Here is a 24,569-nt window from a genome sequence, read left to right on the forward strand (position 1 = left end):
TATGGAGTTTGAGAGATAAAATTTCTTTGTCTTTGTCTTGGGTGTATGGTCAGACCTTGTTTCTCACTATGAATTCATGTTACTAATATTCCTTTGCAATGGTTTTGAGGTAGATTTTCACGCCTCTTTTATTCCACAGTTTGCATGCTAGGATTAGATGTCTATTCATATACGACAGATAACGCTTTGATACGTCTAAGAGCATTGATCAGCATCTTCAGCAGCTTATTGAGGCGGTGTCACCCTCTGTCCAAGAGATATAGAACCCAGGTCACGAAACTGTATCAGCCGAGATGGTGTAGCGTGGGCTTCGACAAGTGTAGATTACCAATGAGTTTGTTGAGATCTGGTACTCCCTAGTCGGTAGGAGGTATGAGCAGGATGGAACAGTGATTATGAGAACGTATGAACTTGCCATTGGAAAGCCTTTTAAAAAAGTGCTTGTAGCCAGTTTTTTTACTAATACTTTGGTATACCTCATTCTGTGGTTGGGAAAGATTTGTCCGCCATCTGCGTATCTCCTAGCCTGGTGTGTGATATATGTATATATGTACTGTTCATGTACATGCAGTACATACATTACATATACATGTATACCATCGGAGTTTAATCATATCCACTGTTCGTCGATACAAGTATGTTGTTGACGTCCTTGACATCGTAGTGCTTCGAGCTAACTCCTGTTGCCAAGAATATGGTGTGGGATTTCAGCCTGGTAGTGTAATAGTAATCTGTCCAAGAGATATACGGAGTAATAGTACGCGGCGTGGGGAGTAGCAGACAGCCAATGGACTTCGGGAATCGGGATTGTCTAGTTAGCCGGTCCCGCCTGCCGGCAAGAGTGGCCGCAAACTCAAAAAGCTAACTGATTGCTTATCCTAACTTCGGTTTGCGGGTTGATATGGTCCCGCCGCTCCGCCAGCCGGGCGGTGTTACAGCTGCTCTGCACCAGCGTCCCCGGATAGTCTTGAACATCTCATACATTTCCCTCGTTCCCCCACTACGTCAGGGCCAATTTCGTCTGCGGGCCATGTGATCTACTTGCATTGCGAGACTCGATCCATTTACGATACCGTGAACGAGTCATTGCCATTCCCTTTTCATAGAGTCCGCCAAACATCTCTGCTCGACATCAAGAACAAGCAGCCTCCGCCATACAACCCTATCAGAATTGACCTCAGCTCTATACGAGCGTCTGTCAGGGCCTCTCCATGGTCTGCCATCTTCGACGTAGCCCGCAGAGACAGTGGCTGCGCCTGGCCGCCAGCAGCATCTTATAGCTGCCAACACACTATTAGCCCAAACAAAGGACGTCATTCGTGCCAGCGAAAGGCTCAGGGTGCTTTAACCTATTAAGTCTTTGGTAATTCACTCCTTTGTCTTCACCTATTTCAGACGTCCCCATTAATGTCTGCTGGATGATAGAAAGTTCAAGCGTCATCAGTGAAACAGCTGACAGTGAAATTGACTATTACAATGCTCCACAGATAGATTCTTCGACAAACGTGATTTGACTGAGGAATTGGCATATCATGTGCTGATGCCTCCTGTTTCCAATATCCTGTTTTCTACAACCGGCATTTCAATGCTGGCTTGTAGGCGTTTCCTGACGTCGAACGCTTTCAATTCGTTTTCTCACCAACAGCAGAACAAACACATCATGTTCATGTCTTGACCTCCAGAGAGCACTGGCGACCTTGTACTTGACCTTCTCCGTACCTTATTTCCCGTGCGTTGCTCTGCAATGTCTGTGGATCGTTCGACTCCCCCTTCACGCCAGAATACAGAAAACTCAACATCATATGCAAAGAAATCAATTATTTCGGAATTAGATTCGCTCAACTTACGACTGGGTCGTCTGAAGGACGAAATTCTTCCCGCATCCCCCTATCTCCTCGCTGTTCCAACAGACATCCCTTTCCATATTGGGAACCGGTTTGTCAACAATTGGGCAGTGGGGAAGAACGGTCCATTTGCTCCTGAGGAGCAACAACTTCAATACATGACATTTTTGATGCACCACGAGGCAGATTCCTTACTTGTTGCAGTGGGAGACTGGTCAGATAAAGGTGGAAATATCATGGCGGAAGATGATTCCAAGGCTCGAAGCATGGCCAGTGCGGCCAATACCGTCCAGAATGTTTCGACTAAGAAGAAGATCAGCTTAAGTGACTATAAGACCAAAGCGAAAGGCGGAAGTTATTCGTCTTCGATTGCGAGTCAGGAAGGGAAAAATGAGACTCAGTCTAGCGAGGAAGCAGGCAATAAAAGCCAGGACATCTCGAAATTGCAATCCACAGATCGGAAAGTCACAGAGAAAAAACACGGTCATCTTCCCACCGAACCTGGGGTGGTAAATGGGGCCTCTGAAGAGCAGCCGAGGATAGAATCAACTGAGAAAACCAGGAAGCCACGACAGGCAGAGCATTCGAATTTTCCTTCTCCAAAGCGACCCAGACTTTCTCCTCCGAAATCCACGATCAAGGAACTCCCGCGCTCTGACAGCACAAACAATGGTCTCCCAGCTCTTCTCTCGCCGACACTTCCACCGAGTTCTACCAGCCCCAGGCTTCCCGAACTCCTCTCGCCCACGCTACCTCCTGACATTGAAGAAGAATTGGCCCGATTTAGAGAAGAGTCTCCGATTAAAGGTTCGTCCCACAGGCGAGATTTTTCAACAAATTCCGTTGCAACGAAAGATGAAACACCAAATATCAAGTTCTCACAGCATAAGCGGCCACATTCGGAGTCCGTTTCGAGCGCAAGTACTCAGAGCACGAACGCCAAGAAGGGAGAACAAGCGAACAAAATCTCGTCCCATGGTTCTTCGGGGCGATCAGATTCAGCGTCTAGGGATCATTTCAAAAATGACAGTATATTGCGCCCTGCTGAAAAACAGTCAACGTTGTTGTCATCCGGAGTCCCAGCAAAGACGAATGTGTCGTTCACTAATGACCATTACAATGTTGAAAGTGCGAGCTCCAAGTCAAAACTCATAGTCAGACTGAAGTATGGGAGAGCAAATAGAAAACGTGTGGAGGCTCTACTCAAGTTCTCCGGTAAACGGAAAATTCTTGCGGACAGTGTGTCTTCGAAGCTGCCGAGAGATCGCAGAGCCATGGTGAGCCAAAGCGAGGAAGGTCAGCTTAGCTCTCATGAAATAGATTCGCATCATTCGACAAGTAAAACTCCAGAGAAAAGACCAAGAGCTCCGGAAAATGATGATATACATGAGCCTTCAAGCAAACGTCCAAAGGCGGTGATGAAGACGACCGTTTCAGACAAACCACGTACGCCAGTTTCGGCGACGTCGTCAACCCAGGAACAACAGTCTGGCATGGCAAAATCATTATTTTCAACTCCAAAAAGGGAATCCAAGGGAAGTGCTGCACACCGACCCGAATCCGGTGACGGCGAAGTGAAAACCCCGTTGGGATCAGCCAGTAAGGCTACAACTGGTAGCGTAGAGAAGCCCACAAAACTCTCTCCGCCGCCCTCGTCTGACGGCCAAGCAAGCCGGTCGCGAGAAAGTGAACGACGAGCATGGCGTGAGGAATTCCAAAAATACGCAGCCCTCGGCCGCGAGTTGAAACATGAGGCAGATCGACATACCAGATCGAAAGCAGCAAACGGGAATGTCACTGCCGCAGACGAAAAGCTAGCAGCAGCAACTGCTGTCGAGGCTATTCTTTGTTTCATTCTTGCCTTTATTGCTGATGACCGGTCTAAAGCTTTGGCACGACAGGTTGGTGATTCGTCGACATGGCGTTCAATCCTGGCGTATTGGCGTGTGGTAAAAATGACCACAGCTTCGTACCCGCATCTTCATGGCCTTTGTCTCCTTCTCGGTGCCATTTCTCACGATACTATTCATGCTCTCGACCTTGAACGTCTGGCTGTCTGTTCACTTCCTGGTGAACATAGCCCAGTGCCGACTCCAGGAAGCGATGGAAATACTGTTACATCAGACGAGAGCAAAAGACATAGGAAAGAATTTCTGGAATTAAAGTCACGGCTTCCCGAGTATTACAAGGAGGCTCATCGTCTTTGGCTAGAGGGAGGTCGTGAGCTCTCAGAAGATGTTATCATGCAAGAGTTCCCTGCAACCTGGTCAAAACGTTCACGAAATTACTCTGAGCGAGGACGAGAGCGGCTGAGCGTCGGTAACTATTCCGGTGACTTCTTCCTTCCGTTGGGAAGGACAACCACTCCTCTGGAAGCTGTTCGATTTGGTGTGTCGATTTTGGGCGAATGGTGCAGAAGGGAAGGGTTGGAGTTTCAGGCTCGGTTAGGACTTTGATATCCCTCTTTAAATTACCCGTCTGTTTCGCTTGACAGTCTCTTTTTATTTATTTTTTTATTTCATCTTCGGGCGGGGATTGGTGGATAAATGGAGTTTTGCTGTACATTTGTTATTGCCTACCTAATTAGGTACCTCCCATCCATGGAACATGTGATCTAGCTCCTGTCTCCCATCCATTTCGATGTGGATGACGAATCTTGCAAGCTAGGAGGGCTATTGTAGCTCTCCGTCAATCTAATGTTCTATTTCGAATGGGGCGCTCTTTCAGTCATTCGGGTGAAGCACGTCGCTAGGTTTATCTTCCTGAATAGTGTTTCCAACAGACTTTTAACATCTAGACAAGTCAATGATGGCAGGTGTTCTTCCTATAGAGTAGGGGGCTCAGGTAAGACATATACCTGCTGTCACCATTATAGAACTTGCTAAGAGACCTTTAGCATCAGGCACGGAGGAGAATCAATGTCTAAGGCCGGATGCCATCATGACAAAGACATCAAAGACCAGAATAGACACGTAGTTGATCTACATATTAAGTGGTATCATAGATAGCACAATCAAGGAGATGAAAGATGCCACACCCCCACTCCAAAATGAAACTCTGGATGCGATACAATCACTCCGGAATGATAGTCAGAGTGGGAAAAACCCAATATCATTCTTCCTCGCAGTCACCTTTGTACCTCGTGTATTATGGGAACCATTCAGCTCATCCAAGTGCTATTGATTTTCCGAACAGTTGCTTATCCAAGAGCCGGCCAGGACAAACAGCCGACCACTAACGGTTTGACGTCCATAGTTCCTGGTGGGTGTATTTGGCCCCTTCTCTGCACGAGCAGAATTGGTAGTCATGTCGATTTCCCAAGAATTGGCTTCATTTTTTCTTCGCAATGTATGATTTTATACATGCATGTTCTGGAGGGCTATGTTTCTGTTGTGGGCCGGGCATGTCATGAAAAGCAGGACAGAATAAAAAAGTTATCGCAAAACGGACAGAACGCTTCTAAAAATTTATAAAAGCGCTGCTACTACACCGAGAGAGATCAGGGAACACACTATCCGCACAGCTATGACGCCACTTGTAAAGCCAAATTACCGCATTGAGAGAACACCAAATCGTTATTTTTGATTGATAGAGCTGGGTATATTTCAGCTTTGTAGGTCTTCACACAATGTCTACTCCGGAGTAGGGAGCAAAGCAGATAGACCTAAGAAAAAAAAAACATGATATTAAGCATACGCATAACATATTTTTGGACTGTGTATAACTGTCGCTTGAGAATTTAATTGACTCGATTTTAGCATAGACTAGAATGAGTGATATCTAACAGACCATGTATGCACATACGTGATTTTACTTTGAATAAGCCTGTCGACTAGGCCTAGGAAAAAGCTTACTGAATATCTCTCATTGCTGCAGTGGTCCTAGAACGAGAATAAAGGGCCTGAACCTTTAGATATAAGGCTGTATGTTAGTTGGCTTCTTGAAGTTGTTGATATCACAAAAAAAAAAGGTAACGACGATATCTTCACAAACAATACAAGCCACAGGGTGGAATTGTCTTGAATAAAGGCCCAAAAGCGAGAAACGATCATCTCTATAATAACATAAGTCGTTTAGTAGTGAATTGCATATATATCAACCCCACAACGTAAAGCTAAGCAGATAGGAATGCAAAAGCAGAAAGAAGACACAAAAAAGGAACAAGTTCGAGTAGTTCGAGATTCGATTGCCCCAGTATGCAGGAAATGGTCATATCGAACGAGATCAACACGCATCATGCACCAACCCAAAGACTTAAAACAAAATGGGGTGTCAATACGCATGTCCGAAAAACTACCTTAGCAATCTCATTGCAAAGAGCGCACTGTGAACTGCGAAGAGAACAGCCGTATGACTGAGATATAGCTATCCACTGCATTTCACACCCAGTCCCAACGTCTCACGTGTCCTTGTGCTACATCCCGGTCTTCACCGAACAACCACCCCGCTTCCCGGCAATATCTGGCCTCTCGACCAGAATTTCCGACTTCGCTGGCCCAGCACACAATGGCGGCATCGACAATACAAGCAAGAACGCCTTCCATTGTACCAAGGATGCCCCACCCAATGACAGCAGCAATCAAGCCAACAATATAAGCATATAAAGACCCACGAACTGTGCTACTGTCCGAGACATTCAAACTCCGAGCAGTAGTTACCCATCCACCAAAGCCAAGAGCAAGCGACATGGCGAAACGAGAGGCATGCAAAATTAGCTTGGATAGCCGATATGGAAGAAGTGGCGCAGAGTTGCTTGATTTTCGAGAGAAGGACGGTGGGTTCAGGGAAGTGGTTGTGGTCGAAGAAAAGAATGGCATCTGAGTGAGGCCACGGGCAGACCTTGAAAGTGGTTGAGAGTGAATGGCCGCATAAGTCAGGGCTAGAGGATTGGTGAGAGCTGCTATTGGGGTAGGAATGAGAGAATAAGCACATAGGGTGAGAATAGACGAGATGCGTCGCGGCAAAACAAGTAAAGGAAGTCTAAGTAATAGTGCTAGAAGTGTTGATAGGCATATTGTGCCGAAGAGTGTCGTGAGAGCATGAACCAGTGCCGCCCTCACAATCTGGAGAGACGTAGGCGTCGGTACAGCTAAACGGTGGAAATACCATTGGCTCACAGTTGCAGCCGTGACCGCTCGTTGAATTCCAGCGATGACCCCCAGAGACCACAGGAAGACTAAGACGAAATAGACTCCCAGCCACCAACTACTGACGTCAATAATGAATGATTTCGAGCTGGAAAGATGTCCTCCGAGGAACACACGGGTAAACATGAGCATCCACAACCAAGTCCAGGAAACAATGACACCGACGGTGAGAAGGCCCAGGGCAAGGAGAGCAGGATTTGCAGCGAGTATCCGACATGCAAATTCCAATATGCTGACTGCTTTGCCCGTCGCGTGGCGGCCCTGTACGACGGCATAGATCCAGAGTGTAGCAAGGATGAATGGGAAGATAGAGCCCCAACGCATTACCTTGTCCTGGATGCTCTCACCATGCCACGAACCTTTGAAACTTGAGATGAAAGGATAGAGGGAAAAAGAGTACAAGATCACTGGGACAATCACCAGCATTCCATGTACGAGAAGCCGTATGTAAGATCGCAAGAGAGCGAGCCATAACAGAGAGACAAAAATAGAGACCAATGTATAAATGCCGAGTAGGAAATAAGACTTATGAATCGTAATGTAGATCGTGTCGCCCCACCTCCATTTACCTTCTGAAGGCAATGATGTATGCAAGTAGACAAGAAAAGCGGTTGCAAACAGCCCAATTAAAGAGAGAAGAAACAAGTGTCCCCAGAAGCTGTCATATGTCGGGGGGTCAAGTTCGTGTTGTGTCATCGACGGAGGGGCTGATGAGCCTGTAGAGCTGGGTGGGCGGGGATGTTCCAACAAAGTCTGCTTGTCAGTTTCCCGGGGTATGAAGGAAGAATTTGACTGTAAATAATTGCTTGAGGCTTCTGGCTGCTTGCGGAATTGCTGTATAGGTGGATCATCCTCAACAAAGTCCGAGGGGTGAGAATCACGTTCAAAGTCCTCCAGCTCGGTCCTCAGTGTGTCCTCGAGACCGACATCAACCATTCTTTCTTTACCGCTCGCGCTCTCGTGATCTCCATTGTATTCCTCTTCAGTTTTGGTTTGTGCCGTGATGAACTTGTTTCTTGAGTTGAGGCTTCGACCACTGGTCCTTTCATCACGCCAAGAGCTTTTTATACCATTGCCTCTACCACCAGGTCCTCGGTCTAGGTGCTGATCTCGAGAAGCCTCTGATTCTCTTCCATCTTCATCTAGCTCCGAGGACTCCTCTAGATGGCTGTTACCGAAATGACGTCTCGACCTTTGCAGGGCGTAATAGTCCGCTATTTCTCGTTCGTGCTCGTGCTCATCATCCTCTTCGCGAAACTCATCCGTGGCGCTATAAAAGAGAGGCGCAGGCTGAGCTAACGACCGAGAGGCAAACGGAAAGTGGGATAGTTGCGATGCAACCGGTTGATAAGGGTTACCGATAGCTCGGTAGAGGTACGAGCGCGAGGCGGGAAACCGAGAGCTGCCATTGTTCGATCTTTTATGACGGTCACCTCCATTCCAATGATTCTCCTCAGGTCGAGTAGCTATTCGGGATTGAGACTGGGCAAGAAAACGGGAAGCATCTGGCAACGTTGTAAGCCATGATGATAACAATTCAAGTAATGCGCACGGTTTATCTCACAAAGAGATGATGCACATACATTCGGAGAACATGATCTCTGACACACAAGCTCAGTAGGCAACAACCGCTTTACGTTGCTTGAAACTGTGCTCAAACTGCTGGAGTGAGCTGGATGCGTTCGGAAAAGAGCACCAGATTGCGATGTAGAGTCTATTGCCAAGAGCTGTGCAAGGCGGTAAGAACAACAGGTCGTGCTGATGGTGAGAATACAGTTACAAAAAACTTGAGATCGAGATAAAGTTCAGCCAGAGGTCCTCCGGGACCCTTGACGGGAGCATTTCAGGATATTGAACAATAAGAGGGAATACTCGAAGCTATCGACCAGGCGGTTGAAAACGGTGGATGACATGCGTCATGTGGGCCAAGTCTATCGATGGCGAGAGATAGATGACTCAGCAACGTTGATAGGTGACTAAGAAGCTTCCACTTTGGACTAGGCTCTGTGCCAGAAAGGGCCCATGAATAGTTCGACAACGCTATTATCGCGTAATGAGAAATTCCCTTTGACTTCCTGATTCAACTTTTCGTACAAGATTATATCAGACATTGCAAGTGCTTTCTTTGTGAGGTACAGCCGCGGATGAATACCTCTCTTCAGAGACAACTTTGAGAATATGTGCTGATCAGCCGTTGTGCTGTCAGATCACAGCAAACCTCCTCTCCAATTATTTGTTAATTGTTCACTGTTCTGGAACTCGACTGTAGCATTTTTATTTTAAAAACGTCCTTACTGGAGGATTGCACTACGCTGCATTGGCTGTTATCCTTTCGTCTTCATGTCTCAGCCATGGGACTATATTGCAAAGCTCGTCTGCATTGGTGATTCGGGCACCGGAAAGTCCAGTGTAAGCTGTATTTGCCCCATAATTTTGCACTGGATACATGGGAATGCATCTCCTGCATCAGGGACCTCTACCATGCTGACATGACGCAGCTTACCATTCGCCTTTGCGAAGGCCGCTTCTCTCCAACCCATGATGTTACTATCGGTGTCGAATTTGGCTCTCGGATTGTTCCAGTTGGACCTCCCGCTTCTGATTTCTTAGGTATTGAATCTGATGACAACCCTGCGTCGTCAAGTTTTACATCCCCAGTTGGGTCAGCTGTGCCGAACGGAGATATCCAAGAAAGAAGTCCTTCTGGCTTGCCTAGTCCACCCCGCAAACCTCAGAAACCTGCGGTCCAGAAACGGATGAAGTTGTCTCTTTGGGATACGGCGGGTCAGGAGACCTACAAATCTATCACACGCTCCTATTTTCGGGGAGCATCGGGTGCGTTACTAGTCTTTGATATTACGCGCCCGTCCACTTTTGCATCTGCCACACAGTGGCTACATGACCTGCGGCAGATCGCAGAAGAGGGAATTGTTGTTGTTTTGGTCGGAAATAAAAGCGACCTGGCAGTTGGCGGGACTAACGGCGATGGTGACTGTAATGTAAATCAGAGACGAGTTACCAGGCAAGAGGCGGAGGAATGGTGCAGGCTAAATAACGTCGTTCGCTACGTCGAGACAAGCGCCAAGTCAGGCGAGGGTGTTGAGCGGGCCTTCCTTGAGGTTGCAGAGAGGATCTATCGCAATATTGAAGCAGGTAAATACGATCTCAACGACCGGAGGAGCGGTGTGAAAGGGTTCGGGGCTAGCGGCGGGGCCAATGCAGGAATGCCCAGGACTATAACTTTGGGGTTGAATGATGCCATGGGAAGAGGTAGGAAAGACTGGAACAATGGGTGCTGTTAGGTTCAGATCAGGTCTCAGGATGCGGGATGCGCTTCTGATGTCTTACGCATTTCTCGACAGTCTGGCTATTACCAACGCATTATTTAACTTCACTCGCCTCAATACCCAGCATTCGGGTCTACTAACAAGAGTGGTTTGTGATTAATTACGTGTACCATCTTCCAATTGCGAATACTCAAGGTCCGCTCTCTCCTATTTATTTCTTGGTATTGTCATTATCTAGTCCATACGCGTGTCTATCCGGACCCAATCTGCCTATACTAGTCTTATTGAGGGGGCTATTTTCCATAAACTACTTTGCATTAGAAGGTGAGATAGTAGAACTTAGCGTAAACTAGCAGTTATTGGTACACACAAACTCCTCCTTTGTGCTATTCTTTGCCGCCTTCCATTTGCCTTCCCTGCTATCCGATCTCTTCCCTGGAGGATTCCATGAATATGCCACAGCAGCCAAGTCCGAATGGACCAAGCTGCCACTGGAGCCTGCCGCGATAAGACAGTATTAAAATCATTGAACTGCAGATTCAGATCCTCCAGGTGCTTAACCAGTTCAGATGAGCCCATTGCTGGTGTGGGCCTTGCATGCCGAAAACAATCGCCCTGAATACCGTAAACAAGGCAAGCACGGCTGCATATAAAATTATATAAATCGCCCACTGCAGCCTCGAGTCGAGTTTTCGAGTCAACCAATCGGTGCAGAAGCCAGCAGTCAATATGGCAAAATAAAGAGCTGGATAATAGTGATGGACATATGTCACACGGGCCATGATAATGAACGGAACATAATGCAAGACCCAACCGAGCACAGGATAGAGACCCGAGTAATGGATGTGGTCAATATCGGCTGGACTCAGATCGGCATATCCACGTTGCCAACGCACCAAATACCAAAGGACAAGCAAACAAAAAATACCCAGACTAGCCGTGCTTCCCCAGTAGACAAGAGGGTTTCCCAGAAGGAAATACTTGACAACGCTATCGTCCCAGGAACACATCCGAAGACCCACATTCAGGATCGGCCACTGCCAAAATTTGGAAGCCAGGTCATCCTGTTTGTCTGGATCGGGGACAAGCGCATTGTTCGAGGTCATCATTGCAACGTTGAGATGAATGAAATCTTGGAGGAAAGGTGACTTGTAGGAGCCAGGATCACCACGAGGCACTGTGATTACGTTCATTAGTTTTCACGTACACCGTTAGCAAGGTCGTTCTTACATCGATCATTTGTATGAGCTTCCACATTCCAGTGCGTATATTTATCCCGAGGTTTGTTCTCCTTAACACATGTCGTTTCTATCTGTTTAAACCCCCACTGGGGAAGATTGACATTCCCAGCTCTCAAGTAACAACCAAGTGTAGTATGGCGGAGCCGGAAGGCCGTGGTGAGTGTTCGGATTCTAGATTTGTCCTTTGATGCAGCATCGCTGACCACTTCAATTGTCCAATGGTCTTTGTCATCTCCGATCGTCGTATTGCCATAGCAAGACACTTCATAATCAGCCTTTGTAATCGGTGCTGCGATAGCGTGAGAGTGAAGGTTTCGACCAGTCTGTGCATGTATCAGGCGGATAACATCACCATGACCAACAAATTTCAACGGTCCATCCGGATCGAATTCGGGTTCATTGCGATTTGGATAGACAAACCAGTCATTGTTTGCGTCTTTGTGATGGTAGCAGGTAACTTGCTGCTGGGTTGACCCTTCAGGATAGGTTTGAATATGTGAATGGAGAAGTCCACCCCCATAGCCCATGTTTTTCAGAGTGACTTTGGAACCAAGCGCAATTTCGAGAGGACTGTCCTTGCCAACATCGGTCCCCTTCAGGTTCGCTTGGAAAAGAGAGCTCATCTGCGCATCCCCAGGGCCACTATTTTCAAGGATCAAGAAATGCAAATAGAAAGAAAACATGTAAACCAAAACAGGGACCACGATTAGGCAAATGACTCGCGCTGCGATGTGTTGGGCAAATGTGATCTTTACACAGTTAGCAATTGCGGAATTAGAATTGTCGAAATCGACGGTTCTGACCTTAGGCATTTTGAGGTCACCAAATTTATTCCAGAGATCCTCCACGGTGTAAAGGCCAACCAACGCAGTGCAGAAAAGGCCGACAAGTTTCACGCTACAGACGCAACCGATGCTTAAGCCTGTTAGGAAAAGCCATATATACCACTCAAATGAGAAACTTTGTCTCTGCAATCGATGGAACCGTGCCCAGCAAAGTGTGGTTGTAAAGGTGAAACAAAGCAGCATCGAGTCGAGAAGTATGAATCTAGAGATCGTGGCGTATGAATTCTCAAACAGGACCATTAAACTGATTAACCAGACGGTCGGTCTGCGGAAGTTGAGTTCACGAGCAGTGTAGTACGCTAGAGGTACGCATACCACGCCAAAGAAGGCATTAAAGACTCGCATAAATGTGTAGTTGACATCTTCTGGGTACTTTTCTCCTGATTTGAATTCGAAGGAACCATTGTACCCGGCAAGATAGCCCGATAGACCGACTAGCATCTTCCCCAGCGGCGGGTGAACGTCGAAATAAAATTCACGCTTGAGATAGTGCGAGCCAAATTTACCAAAGCTGAGGTGAGACGATTAGAATATCTTCAGTCAACCAGGAGAATCACGGGGTTCATTACTGAGCTTCATCCCATGTGACGATATTGGACAGTCCGATTCGATACATCCGGGTGAAGAATGAGATCGCCGTAAAGATCACTGGAGCAATGATGAATTCCCATTCATCCAGGATGGCGAGGAACGACTTTGGCTGTTCAGTACATTCTTGTTAGCACCTCTGGCACTATCCACCTCTCCGCAGCTCCATTTATCTCGAACTGAATACAGTTGTCGTACCTTTGGAGGCTTCTTCGTGTCAACATCCTGATCCGCTGGGGGGCCAGGGAGCACATCGGACCTTTCAGAATCCGCAACATTCCTCCGGCGAACATCGACGTTGTGCTCCCTTCCCGTTGCAAAACCCGAATTGGTGGATGCCATGCTGTAAGGTCGTGAAAATAATTAAGCAATAGGGCCCTGTCAGTTGATAACGGTCTGACTAAGAGCAAGAGTAGACTCCGTCGATCTTGTAAATAACTCGGAAGACTTGCAAGATATTCACCTGGTGCTAGTACCTGGTATGATTATTAAAGTGATCTCAAGCAACAATGAAAGAAAACATTTCTGCGAGCGGCATAGAAGCACCAGGATATCTGATTAAAAAAGATTACGCCGAAAATTGGGGGGCAGCAATTCCGTTTTCGAGAAGAGGGTCACAGAAAGATATAATGTAACAGTGGAGGGAAAGGAGAAAATGAAGAGAGTGTGTACTGGATTTAACACAAGAAGATTTAAAAAGAACAACCGGTTGCAGCAATACAGTTGAGGCAATTGCTGACAGGAAAGGCTGGCCGTTACTGAGTTGCTGCGGAAAGGACAGAATAATAATAATAGCAACGTCTCAAAGGGGTTTGGAAGCTCCGGACGGGCCAGTCCTTCCTATTCGTGTTCGACAGCGCCGCCGCGGGCGCGTTATAGTGGGGTTGGCCAGGCATTTACGAAGTATGATTGCGTGGCAGAACACAACCTCGAAATAACCTCAGCAAAGCAGCACTGACCCCGGAATACTACGTACAGAATAAAAAAAACAAATCAAGCGTACTAGTTTGCAAGTGATATAAAAACTCCGATTTTTATATTACTTGCTTTTATATTGTAAGAACTCATTGGGAATCAGACCTCAAATTTCATCAGCAACAGCCCTATAGATTTCTGGAAATCTAGTCGATATCTCCAATCACTAAGTACTGCTCTGCCAACTCGGCTAGTATATACATACATCCGAACCCTGCTTGACAACCGACATCAAATGCGTATAGGACTAACACACAGGACATGCACTGCATAGGTCCCAGAGTCCGTGACACCAAAATTTCACCTGTGGTGACCTGTGAAACAAAGACAACCCATCCACGAGAAACCAAGTTCAGCCGAAAACCTGACAAGAGTAGAAGCGGTGACCGCTGTCAGGGCAGCGAGCACACTAGGCTGGAGCAAAATGGAGATAGAAAATGTAAATCGTCGATTTTCAGAAGAGGGTCAATGACACACGTCAAAGGAAATCAGTCTCAAGCAACGTGGTGCAATAACAGAATCCTCCAAATTCCAATTACCCCCCCTCTTTCGCCAGAAGTTTACAGGAAATCACTTAATTTTGATGATCTACAGAATGATCATAACCACCTCTTTCAATCCCAAAACGCAAATAACGATTCTTGGCTTTATTCCTCATCCTGATCGAGGCGTCGATATTGAGTGCTGCTTCCTTTCTTCAACGGGCCCTTATTCCGGCTGATCATATTCGATATCCAACCACCAAGACCTTCACTTCGGCTGTCTCCACCGTCCCGCGTGACACGGCTACCGAACTTGCCACTGCTATCACTACTGATGTTGGGAGGGTCAATGTCCAATCCTGGTATGGCGCTTTCAGCCCCGAATTGACCCTGCTGACGTCGGAGATCGAGAGACGGGACTGGCGATCCGACACCGATGAGGGAGCCACGTTCTGCCTGCGTAGCGGGAGTCGGCATGGCACTTGTGGCATCTCCAAAGAGCAGGTTCATATCTTCCAGACGAACCCCACTAGTTTCTGGATACAAGAAATAAACTGAAGAGATCCTGTGTTAGGAAGGCGGTGCCAGAAAACATGATGGACAGATCTACTCACCAAGCACGAAACTACATGCACAGAAAAAAGCATGGACGAGATATAATCGCCACTTGATCAGGGCCTGAAGAACGGGAGTAACCTCTCCAACCAGAAAGTTGAAGGCCCAATTTGCTGCCGTGCTCAGACTCGCACCCTTTGCACGGATACTCAAAGGTAGGATCTCAGGAGGATAAAGCCAGGGAACGGGTCCCCAAGAGGCGCCAAACGCAGCATTATAAATCATGACAAAAATAACCGTGAGAGTCGGGGTAGCCGGCACATCTATGTAGATGAAATAAGAGATGAGAGAGAGAGAAATAATCATAGCAACAGCGCCAGATAGCAGAATTGGGCGCCTCCCCCAACGATCCACAAGGTACCAAGGGGGTACGGTCGATGCAAGATAAGAAAGTGCATTAACACCGGTCATGAGGATAGCATCGCGACCGGCCCATCCCGCTGATTCGAAAACGAGAGGTGCGTAGTATGAGATTACGTTGATTCCGTTCAATTGCGCCAAAGCCTGAGCGGACATTGCGATGCACACGCGCTTATAGTAGCGACGAAACATTTCCGAGTACGATCTCTCACCTTCCTGCCGTTGTAGAAGGACATTCATTTTGATCTCTCTGTATTCCTGTCGTGCCTTATCGTTATGGAGGTCACCCTTTCCGTAGAGGTTCGCAATCACGACCATGCCTTCCTCGTCGTGGTCATTGTCCAACAGCCACCTGGTGTTGCGAATAGTCAATATTTAAGGAAAACCCCGCGGTTCGGAAGGGAGAGCGCCAGGGTACAAAGACGAGAGATAATGAAGAAGTATGTTATACTCACCTTGGAGATTCAGGGATTATGAGACTTCCAAACCCAAGGAGAGCACCCATGATGCATTGACAGAGTAACGGTATCCGCCACGCGAAGTTGCTGTCGATGAAGCTGCAAAAGTAGTCAACCCAGACGCTAGCCGCATATCCACAAATGTTTCCAGTGAACTCAATGCAGGCAAGTTTCCCTCTATTATGAGGTGGAGATATTTCGGATTGGTAGACGGGGACAATTGTAGAGAGCGCTCCAACTCCTAACCCAGCAACGATTCGACCAACCATCATCATGGAAAGGCCAGTTGCAAAGGTCTGGAAAGCACCGCCTACAAAGAATATCATTGAACCGTAGAGGATGGTCCTTCGACGTCCGATTAAATCACCAATTCTTCCGACTAACAATGATGCCACGAGCGCTCCAATTTCGAGAATAGCAACCACGGTGCCGATTTCAGCTCGAGAAGGCTGGTTGAAGTAGTCTCTAAAGTACCAGCCTCTATGGGGCAGTCAGTCCGTATCCGCGATCTGGGAGACGATATGCCATCCTAGAGCCCTTTTTGTGGGAAAGTGGCAGGACATACGTTATGATGCCTGACATGACCCCCTGGTCATAGCCAAACAGAAAAACGCCTAATGATACAAAAACACTCGTAAAGTATCTATTGATGACCGTTAGCAGCTACAGCAAGAAAATGATGAGCCCTCTTGACCCGATCGCGGGCGACGCACAGTAACGGCTTGCCTACCAAGCCATGCATCTGGGCAGATTCCCTATTGTTCGGAGACATGATGGCTGCCAAAATCCGCTCCGTTTGGGAAATACGTCTGGGAGCGGGTTTAGGGACTTCTATGGCTTCTTTGTCGATTTCACCTTGGTGCTCGGAGGCTTCCTCCGAATAGTGCACCCGCTTCACTCTCTTCCCTCCAGGCCGAAGCCCAGATCCTCTGGAGAACTCCCTGTCGACCGACTTACGGAGTCTGATCTGCAGAGGGTCCTCTTCGTTGACAAGCTGCTCGGCCAAGTCACCTGTGTCGGTCCAGGTTGAAGAGTCGGAGTCGACGGAATGTGATGAAAGAGAGGACCGCCGGCTGGCCGTCCTCTTGCTTTCAGATTCGGGCAACAATGTGGACTGTTCCCCAGAGGACCGGGAGTGAGAATGAAGGGACTGGAGGGGAATGCTAGGGGTGGCGTGCCGAGACGTCTTTGGGGAAGGAATGATGGCGGCGATAAACGGGCTGACTGAATCAGCCCTGTTTGGGTGGAACAGGAAGAATAAAATGACAACTAGTAGTTAACAAGCACGGGAGCGGTGCCACGGATATGCAAAGTTGCAGCGGACAATGCGTGGCACACCTAGGCAGGCACGGAGAAGGCTATTCCAGCTATCGCTCTGGGCGGTTGTTTCCTCCTAGTCGGGCACCCGCGGTGAAGTCGAAAGCAAGGAGCAAGTCGGTTACTGCCTCTTGAGACCCGTAATGCGGAGACAGCCAGTAGCAGCAGGAGTGCGGGAGCGGTGGGCTCCAATCCGCTCACGAGACAACTCGGACTGACAGAGTTTGGGAAGGCCTCAGCAGTCGATGGTCATGCGCACAATCGGCGAGGCGTTCGGAAGAATGACTGCATACGATGAATGGAATTGGACTGGCGGACGGGCTGGATATCGGCTTGTTTGGCGGAATAAAAAAGAAAGTGGCCACGCGGGCAATGCACTTCAAGATGGGGCAGGCAATGCAGAGGACGACTCGAACTGTAGACGGCTCAGGAGGTAAGTAAGTACTCCGTATACTTGCCAGATCTCCAGTGCTAGCAGCCGCCCGAAAGTCGCCGCAATCGGAAAGCCATCGCCCCTAGCTCCTTCAACATACCCCAAGATAGGTACCTACCTAGTGGGTAGTTCATGACTCAAATACTACGTTGGAAGTGCACTTTAATGCAGATGTTGTCTAGTGTGATTGTGAGTAATAACATGACCTTCTACATGATGAGTGGTGCCTGAAAATTAACCTGATGGATAGATTGTCGTTCTTAAATTTTCATGAAGCTCCTACAGATGTACATCAGAAACTGGAGAGCCTTCGACGTCATTACTTTGACTGGAGCTCAGCCTTGGAACTTGCCAGGTCATCTGACCAAGATGGCTTTTATTCTGTACTGTACAGAGGAATCCTGCAAAAGCTGGTATGACACGCTATGGAGACATTTCGATATGTTGAGGCTTTAGAATTTAGATCTGGGGTGTTGGGAGTGTGACAAAGGAAATTGGACACCTAATACAATGTGAGATAAGTACAGTACAAAGTAATTTGCAGGTCACGTTCTCACAACGAAGGTAAATGTGTGGAAAGTGTGGAGGAGGAAAGAGTAACTCTGTCTCGTTATTAATCACAAGCCGTAAACGACTCGCTCAGCTCGTGTAGTTATTACGGAGTAGAATGTACGGAGTACTCCGTACAGAGTACTCTGTACCTTGCACGGTGTGCATCTACAGTATGGAGTACTCCGTACCTAAGAATGCGCTGCTTCAGCCACTAAAGTGGTAAGTAACTCCACTTGGACTTCTTTAGTACTCCGACGGAGTATCAGCTGCGGGGATCTCCCCGGGATCCTTTCCCTAAATGCGGTACGGAGTAGTCCGTATACTCCGTACATACAAGTTGACAGACAGATGAAGTCTGAACGCCTGGAATCAGTTAAGTTGGAAGAAAGTCGTAGCTGCATGGAGGACATAGGCATCAGTCTGTCACTAGAGCCCTGTAAAGTTGTTTACTTCGCCTACGTTGCCTCCTTATTTTGTATATTGAAGATGGACCCCAGATTATGTCATGTAATGACGCCCCTGACATCATTCTGCATGGTCACAGAAATTAGCTTTAATTCCCGTGTATCTACTACCTAGGTACCGCTACAGCATCTGTAATATATATACAAGCAACCGACGGGAACGTTGGCGCCACCCGCGTCTAATCTAAATTGGCGATTAGGTTAGGAGGATGTCGTATCCATCCTTTTTAATGCGCACTGCGTCAGCTGGATTGGCATATTTGCGCCGCACTAACTCGAATATCACAAGGCCAGCACTGGTGCTAGGCACCTGACGAACAGTGTTGCCCACAAACCCTTGGAAGAGCCATCGCCACCATCCTCCAGCCCGAGTAGCCTTCTTGCGGCATCGCTTAAATGTCTCTTGGTAGGCGCGATAATAGTGTCGCATCATCTGCTGTCTGGAGTGTTTCAAACTGGCCTGATGATCTAAATATTCCAGCCGTCGGAAGTGTAAATTTTGGATCATGCTCAGCGGATGCTGGACAACTTGCTGCATGACGGATGCCGTGATTCCTGCGGCCATCAAGAAGCACGGTTCTAGTGCATAGTGCGGCCTAATAACTGGTACTGTACAGTCGTTTGTGCTGGAAGAGGCCACCCGCTGCGCCCGATCAGGATGAAGAGATCCATAGTAGCGGGTAATATATGAGTAGTATGCCTGCGATTTGATATATTCGAAGCAAGAAAAGAAGACAGCATATCCAAAAGAATCCCGCAAGAAAGACAATGTCCATCCTGCAAAGACTCCACGGATACCGATCTCTCGAAGTTTGTGTCTTCCGTAATCCCACATACTACTATAATGCCCCTCCAACATATCGTTGGTTCGCAGTCGGACCTGAAGAGCATCCAATGGCGCAGCTACCACAGACTGTATGGCTCCGGCGGAAAATCCAGCAATAAATGTATCCGATGGAGGCGCTGGCGGGTATATCCTTTTGTTTGCCTGGGATGTGGGCTCATGGAGAGCACTCAGAACCTGGAGATAGGATGTGTAAAGAACAGCGCCAACCCTGGCGAGAAAAAACCACGTCAGTAGAAATTACCCTTGAGATCCGGTAGGGAGGAAACTAACGCTGTGTTAGCCAGTAAAGGGGGCAAGACCTGATCAGGAATAAATCTCCAGCCATGTGTTCGGACAGCATGGGCGAGCAAGCCAGGTGTAGTAGTATGAAGAGACCACTTCCCTTCAGCCACCCGAGGACTTATCGCTCGGGCAAATGCCTATGAGTGCGTCCATATCCATCGGTCAGAATGAGAAGGCGTCCATAAAAAGAAAGAGGCCAAGAAACTCTGTACCATATAGCTGAATTTGTTTTTGTCAATCACCATGTAAGAGGAATCGTTTAGAGGGTAACATACTCAACTCTGGTACGGAAGAAAGCCTTTACAGGAGCCCTGAAGTAGAATGCTACCATTTGTGCGCTGAGAGCACGCACCCCTGCGGCTGATGCTCCAGTAGCTGCATTGTTGCGAGGTTTATTGCGATTATCAGAATCTGCATCTGAAAGCTGGTCCGCATTCGTGAGGTTAACCGGAGCGATCATTTTCGGAGCATCAAGTAGTTCCGATAAAACGATGGTCAGACCAAGCTACTAAAGGACGGACAAAAGCAACAAGGAAATAAAATGCATAACTGCGACCGTAACTCCGAACAACTCGAAGTCCTAAACACAATAAGAATAGAATTGCAGAAGGGGTATCTGCAAAAATAAAAAAGAGCACTTAGGACACTGGGAGCCCTGAGAATTTTTCTTTGCAAACGTGCAGCATAAGATGAGATAGAGAATGACTGGGGAGAAGAAGTTACTATATAGGCGGATTTAGATAGATAGGTAGGTATCTACAGATTACGGAGTATTATTAGTACCAGGTAGTTTACGTGGTTTACAGCCTACAGGTCCTAGGTACCTATCACGTATCACGTATCTGCCTTGAAGTTTGAGCTAAGCCTGAAAAGAGTTAGACAAGTAGGCCCCGAATCAAACCAGACAAACATTCCAGAACCGGACTTCAGTTATTGCCATCGCGACTTACGAACAGACTCTTGTCTAGCCTAACTTGGCATGAATAGGACGCGCTACACGCATATGTTGACGACTGCTCCGCTGCTACAGAATAATATTACAAGTTGATCTCCTTTTGTGCAAGCAGTCATCATCGCCATCATTCTCAAAAGTCCGATCGCAGCCACCAAACATTTGCAACCCACCTCTAGCTGACGTATGGTTTCGGCTTTTTGGTGTCCTCAACTATTACTGATCCAGCACCGGAAACGCGTCGCTGAGTTTGATACTTCATAACGCCATCGCCTCCGACCTATCCAAAGATGGCGGAGGACATCGTCATTGACAAGGCCACATTCTTTAACCGTCTATCAAATTTCTACACAGCATGGAAGGCTGACAAAAGATCTGGAAATGGCGTGTTTGGAGGAGTGGGATCAATCGTTATTTTAATGGGAAAGACAGATGAAGCGAATTCTTTCCAGAAAGCCAATGCCATGCATGTGAGGCATCTACTGTTTCCCTTGTGAATCTGCTGAATTACTGACTTGTTATTTTTGTTTCAAGTTCTGGCTGCTCGGCTATGAGTTTCCCGCCACTTTATTTGTCTTCACTACAGAGGCGATGTATGTGGTGACAACTGCAAAGAAGGGTGAGCGGTTTTGACTCCGTCTACTGTTGAAGGACTTAAGCTTATAAAAATCACAGCAAAACATCTGGAACCGTTAAAGGGTGGCAAAATCCCGGTAGAGATTTTGGTCACAACAAAGGACCCAGAATCTAAAGCGAAGGCTTTTGAAAAGTGCCTCGATGTTATCAAAAATGCTGGGGTGAGTATCTACTACCATTACCTGTATGATGTTTGCGTTGTTCTGACTCTGTCTCGCAGAAGAAGGTTGGTACCTTGCCCAAAGATGCGGCCTTTGGCCCATTTGCAGAAGACTGGAAACGCGCTTTTGGGGACATTTCAAAGGACATCGAGGAAGTTGATATTGCTCCTGCGCTCTCTGCAGCTGCTTTCTCTGTCAAGGGCCCTGAGGAGCTGGTATGTCGTTTTGTTTCCCTATCCTTATTTGCAACACAAGCTAATCGATGCTGGTTTTAGGTATCGATGCGTAACGCAGCTCGAGCCTGCAGTGGTCTCATGTCAGAATATTTTGTGGACGAGATGTCGCAATTACTGGACGAAGGCAAAAGCATGACACACAAGGCGCTCGCGGCAAAGATCGATGCAAAAATAGACGACGCCAAGTTCTTCAATAAACTAGCGAAATTGCCTCCCGAGTTTGATCCCCAGCAGATTGATTGGGCTTATGGCCCGGTCGTGCAGAGCGGGGGAAATTACGACCTACGACTGACCGCTACTTCTGACTCCAACGACCTCCATGCTGGCATTATTATCGCTGGATTCGGAATTAGATATAAAACGTACAGTGCGATAATTGCCCGGACTTACCTCGTGGACCCCAGCAAGTCTCAGGAGACAAACTACGCGTTCTTATTGAACATCTATGACGCTATCTTAAAGGATGTTCGCGACGGCACAGTCGCCAAGGACCTGTACAACAAAGCACTCGGCATAATCCGTGCCAAGAAGCCTGATCTTGAGAAACATTTTCTCAAAAACATCGGTGCTGGAATCGGAATCGAGTTGCGAGACTCGAATATGGTACTGAATGGAAAGAATACCAGAACATTGAAGAACGGGATGACACTTTTTATTTCAATTGGCTTTACGGATATCCAGGATCCAGAACCAAAGGACAAGAAAAACGCCATATATTCGATGATAATTACGGACACAGTTCGCGTGGGCGAAACGGGGGCTCACGTCTTCACCAAGGACGCTGGTGTTGATATGGACTCGGTCTCTTTCTACTTCGGTGATGAAGAAGAACCTCAACAGCCCTCGAAGGAGAAAGCAGATGTCCGATCAAGTGCTATTGCGAGCAAGAACATTACGAAGACGAAGCTTCGTGCTGAAAGACCGACTCAGATAAACGAGGGGGCCGAGGCTCGTCGCCGTGAACACCAAAAGGAGCTAGCTGCCAAAAAGCTGAAGGAAGGTCTAGAACGTTTCGCCGGAACTACAGGAGATGGAAATGGCGTTGCCCAGAAGACGTTCAAGCGCTTTGAATCTTATAAACGTGACAATCAACTACCCCCACGAGTCAGGGACCTCACCGTTTACGTTGACCACAAGGCTTCCACAGTAATTGTGCCAATCATGGGCCGGCCTGTTCCTTTCCACATCAACACCATCAAGAATGCTAGCAAAAGTGACGAGGGAGAATATGCATACTTACGCATCAACTTCCTTTCTCCCGGGCAGGGTGTTGGCAGGAAAGACGACCAGCCTTTCGAAGACCCATCTGCCAATTTCGTCCGAAACTTGACCCTGAGGTCTAAGGACAAAGACAGATTCGCTCAGATTGCCCAAGACATCACGGAGTTGCGAAAAACTGCTTTGCGAAGAGAACAAGAGAGAAAAGAAATGGAAGATGTTGTGGAACAAGATAAACTAATTGAGATTCGAAGTAGGTTCAGGTTCCGCGTCTGAAATTATGTACTCTTGCTGATGGTGTCTAGACCGCCGACCTGTGAAGCTCCCCGATGTTTATCTCCGACCGCCTCTGGATGGGAAGCGAGTCCCAGGAGAAGTCGAAATTCATCAAAATGGCCTTCGATACGTGTCACCTCTGCGCAATGAACACGTAGATGTTCTTTTCAGCAATGTTAAACATCTCTTTTTTCAGCCATGTGCGCATGAACTTATTGTGATCATACATGTGCATCTAAAGACACCCATTATGGTCGGGAAAAGGAAAACTAAAGACGTACAGTTCTACCGAGAGGCCACTGAAATGCAGTTTGATGAAACTGGCAATCGCAGGCGCAAGCATCGCTATGGTGACGAAGAGGAATTCGAAGCAGAGCAAGAGGAGCGCAGGCGGAGAGCAGCCTTGGATAGAGAGTTCAAGGCGTTCGCTGAAAAAATCTCCGATGCAGGAAAAGACGAAGGTGTTGATGTCGATATACCATTCCGAGAGTTAGGATTCCACGGAGTGCCCAATCGGTCTAACGTTCTCATTCAACCTACTACGGATGCTATCGTTCAGCTGACCGAACCGCCTTTCTTGGTTATAACACTCAATGAAATCGAGATTGCTCACTTAGAACGAGTGCAGGTACGGGCTTCAGGGTGGTATTTTTGTTTTCATATTTCGCTGACTACGATTACAGTTCGGACTCAAAAACTTTGATCTGGTCTTTGTGTTCAAGGATTTCAACAGACCTCCAGTGCATATCAATACTATTCCTGTTGAATCACTAGAGCCAGTCAAAGATTGGCTCGATTCCGTAGATATTCCGTTCACGGAAGGACCCCTGAACCTTAACTGGACCACCATCATGAAAACTGTTGCCAGTGATCCTTACGGCTTCTTTGCTGATGGTGGATGGTCGTTCCTGCAAGCCGAGTCTGATTCTGAAGATGGTTCCGACGAAGAGGAAGAGAGTGCATTCGAATTGTCAGAGTCCGAACTGGCTGCCTCAGATGAAAGTTCGGAGGATGACAGCGATTTTGATGACGATGCTAGTGCCGAAGCCAGCGAGGATCTTAGTGTTGAGGAGGAGAGTGGTGAGGACTGGGATGAACTAGAGAGGCAAGCTAAGAAAAAGGACAGGGAAAGTGGTCCGGATGGAGAACGGGGGAAGAAACGCAAGCGCTGATCCGAATGAGCTTCGCCATAACCTTATTTCTACTCTTTTTTTTTCCTGGGGAAAGGTTTCGAAGCGAGACGCGACTGTGGTCATTTATTTCTCATTTTCATATTCGGAAAGGGTACCATTTTCCGCCTGGTCATTTCGGCAACCTACGCTGAGATCTGGCAATCCCATAGCATAATAGTCT

The 24,569-nt window shown here is 47.5% G+C and overlaps 8 protein-coding genes across 8 annotated transcripts; 3 read left to right on the forward strand and 5 right to left on the reverse strand.

Moving 5' to 3' along the window:
- Nucleotides 1-1,744: 1,744 nt before the first annotated feature.
- On the forward strand, nt 1,745-4,820 carry T310_4610 (uncharacterized protein; the record flags this gene model as incomplete). The annotated part of the gene is made up of 3 exons (XM_013472518.1): nt 1,745-4,287; nt 4,642-4,688; nt 4,720-4,820. 3 exons carry the CDS (start codon nt 1,745-1,747, stop codon nt 4,818-4,820), a joined length of 2,691 nt encoding a protein of 896 aa, XP_013327972.1.
- Nucleotides 4,821-6,223: 1,403 nt separating this feature from the next.
- Nucleotides 6,224-8,587, reverse strand: T310_4611 (uncharacterized protein; the record flags this gene model as incomplete). The annotated part of the gene is made up of 2 exons (XM_013472519.1): nt 6,224-8,496; nt 8,575-8,587. 2 exons carry the CDS (start codon nt 8,585-8,587, stop codon nt 6,224-6,226), a joined length of 2,286 nt encoding a protein of 761 aa, XP_013327973.1.
- A 744-nt stretch (nt 8,588-9,331) lies between these two features.
- T310_4612 (Secretion related GTPase SrgD) lies at nt 9,332-10,293 on the forward strand (the record flags this gene model as incomplete). The annotated part of the gene is made up of 2 exons (XM_013472520.1): nt 9,332-9,400; nt 9,490-10,293. The coding sequence occupies 2 exons, from the start codon at nt 9,332-9,334 to the stop codon at nt 10,291-10,293; spliced, it is 873 nt and encodes a 290-aa protein (XP_013327974.1).
- Nucleotides 10,294-10,817: 524 nt separating this feature from the next.
- On the reverse strand, nt 10,818-12,331 carry T310_4613 (Protein O-mannosyl transferase; the record flags this gene model as incomplete). Its single annotated transcript, XM_013472521.1, has 2 exons — nt 10,818-11,455; nt 11,509-12,331. The coding sequence occupies 2 exons, from the start codon at nt 12,329-12,331 to the stop codon at nt 10,818-10,820; spliced, it is 1,461 nt and encodes a 486-aa protein (XP_013327975.1).
- Nucleotides 12,332-12,590: 259 nt separating this feature from the next.
- On the reverse strand, nt 12,591-13,294 carry T310_4614 (O-mannosyl transferase; the record flags this gene model as incomplete). Its single annotated transcript, XM_013472522.1, has 4 exons — nt 12,591-12,629; nt 12,680-12,875; nt 12,934-13,058; nt 13,151-13,294. The coding sequence occupies 4 exons, from the start codon at nt 13,292-13,294 to the stop codon at nt 12,591-12,593; spliced, it is 504 nt and encodes a 167-aa protein (XP_013327976.1).
- Nucleotides 13,295-14,574: 1,280 nt separating this feature from the next.
- Nucleotides 14,575-17,912, reverse strand: T310_4615 (MFS monosaccharide transporter; the record flags this gene model as incomplete). Its single annotated transcript, XM_013472523.1, has 8 exons — nt 14,575-14,963; nt 15,024-15,736; nt 15,840-16,322; nt 16,408-16,485; nt 16,556-17,077; nt 17,361-17,574; nt 17,693-17,706; nt 17,884-17,912. The coding sequence occupies 8 exons, from the start codon at nt 17,910-17,912 to the stop codon at nt 14,575-14,577; spliced, it is 2,442 nt and encodes an 813-aa protein (XP_013327977.1).
- Nucleotides 17,913-18,804: 892 nt separating this feature from the next.
- On the reverse strand, nt 18,805-20,197 carry T310_4616 (Mitochondrial carrier protein; the record flags this gene model as incomplete). The annotated part of the gene is made up of 4 exons (XM_013472524.1): nt 18,805-19,663; nt 19,726-19,874; nt 19,950-19,956; nt 20,013-20,197. The coding sequence occupies 4 exons, from the start codon at nt 20,195-20,197 to the stop codon at nt 18,805-18,807; spliced, it is 1,200 nt and encodes a 399-aa protein (XP_013327978.1).
- Nucleotides 20,198-20,979: 782 nt separating this feature from the next.
- T310_4617 (Transcription elongation complex subunit (Cdc68)) lies at nt 20,980-24,388 on the forward strand (the record flags this gene model as incomplete). Its single annotated transcript, XM_013472525.1, has 7 exons — nt 20,980-21,159; nt 21,224-21,308; nt 21,365-21,486; nt 21,546-21,701; nt 21,762-23,193; nt 23,246-23,844; nt 23,900-24,388. 7 exons carry the CDS (start codon nt 20,980-20,982, stop codon nt 24,386-24,388), a joined length of 3,063 nt encoding a protein of 1,020 aa, XP_013327979.1.
- Between the last annotated feature and the right edge of the window lie 181 nt (nt 24,389-24,569).

This window comes from Rasamsonia emersonii, assembly GCF_000968595.1.
Source record: "Rasamsonia emersonii CBS 393.64 chromosome Unknown ctg1118621760148, whole genome shotgun sequence".
NCBI lineage: Eukaryota > Fungi > Ascomycota > Eurotiomycetes > Eurotiales > Trichocomaceae > Rasamsonia > Rasamsonia emersonii.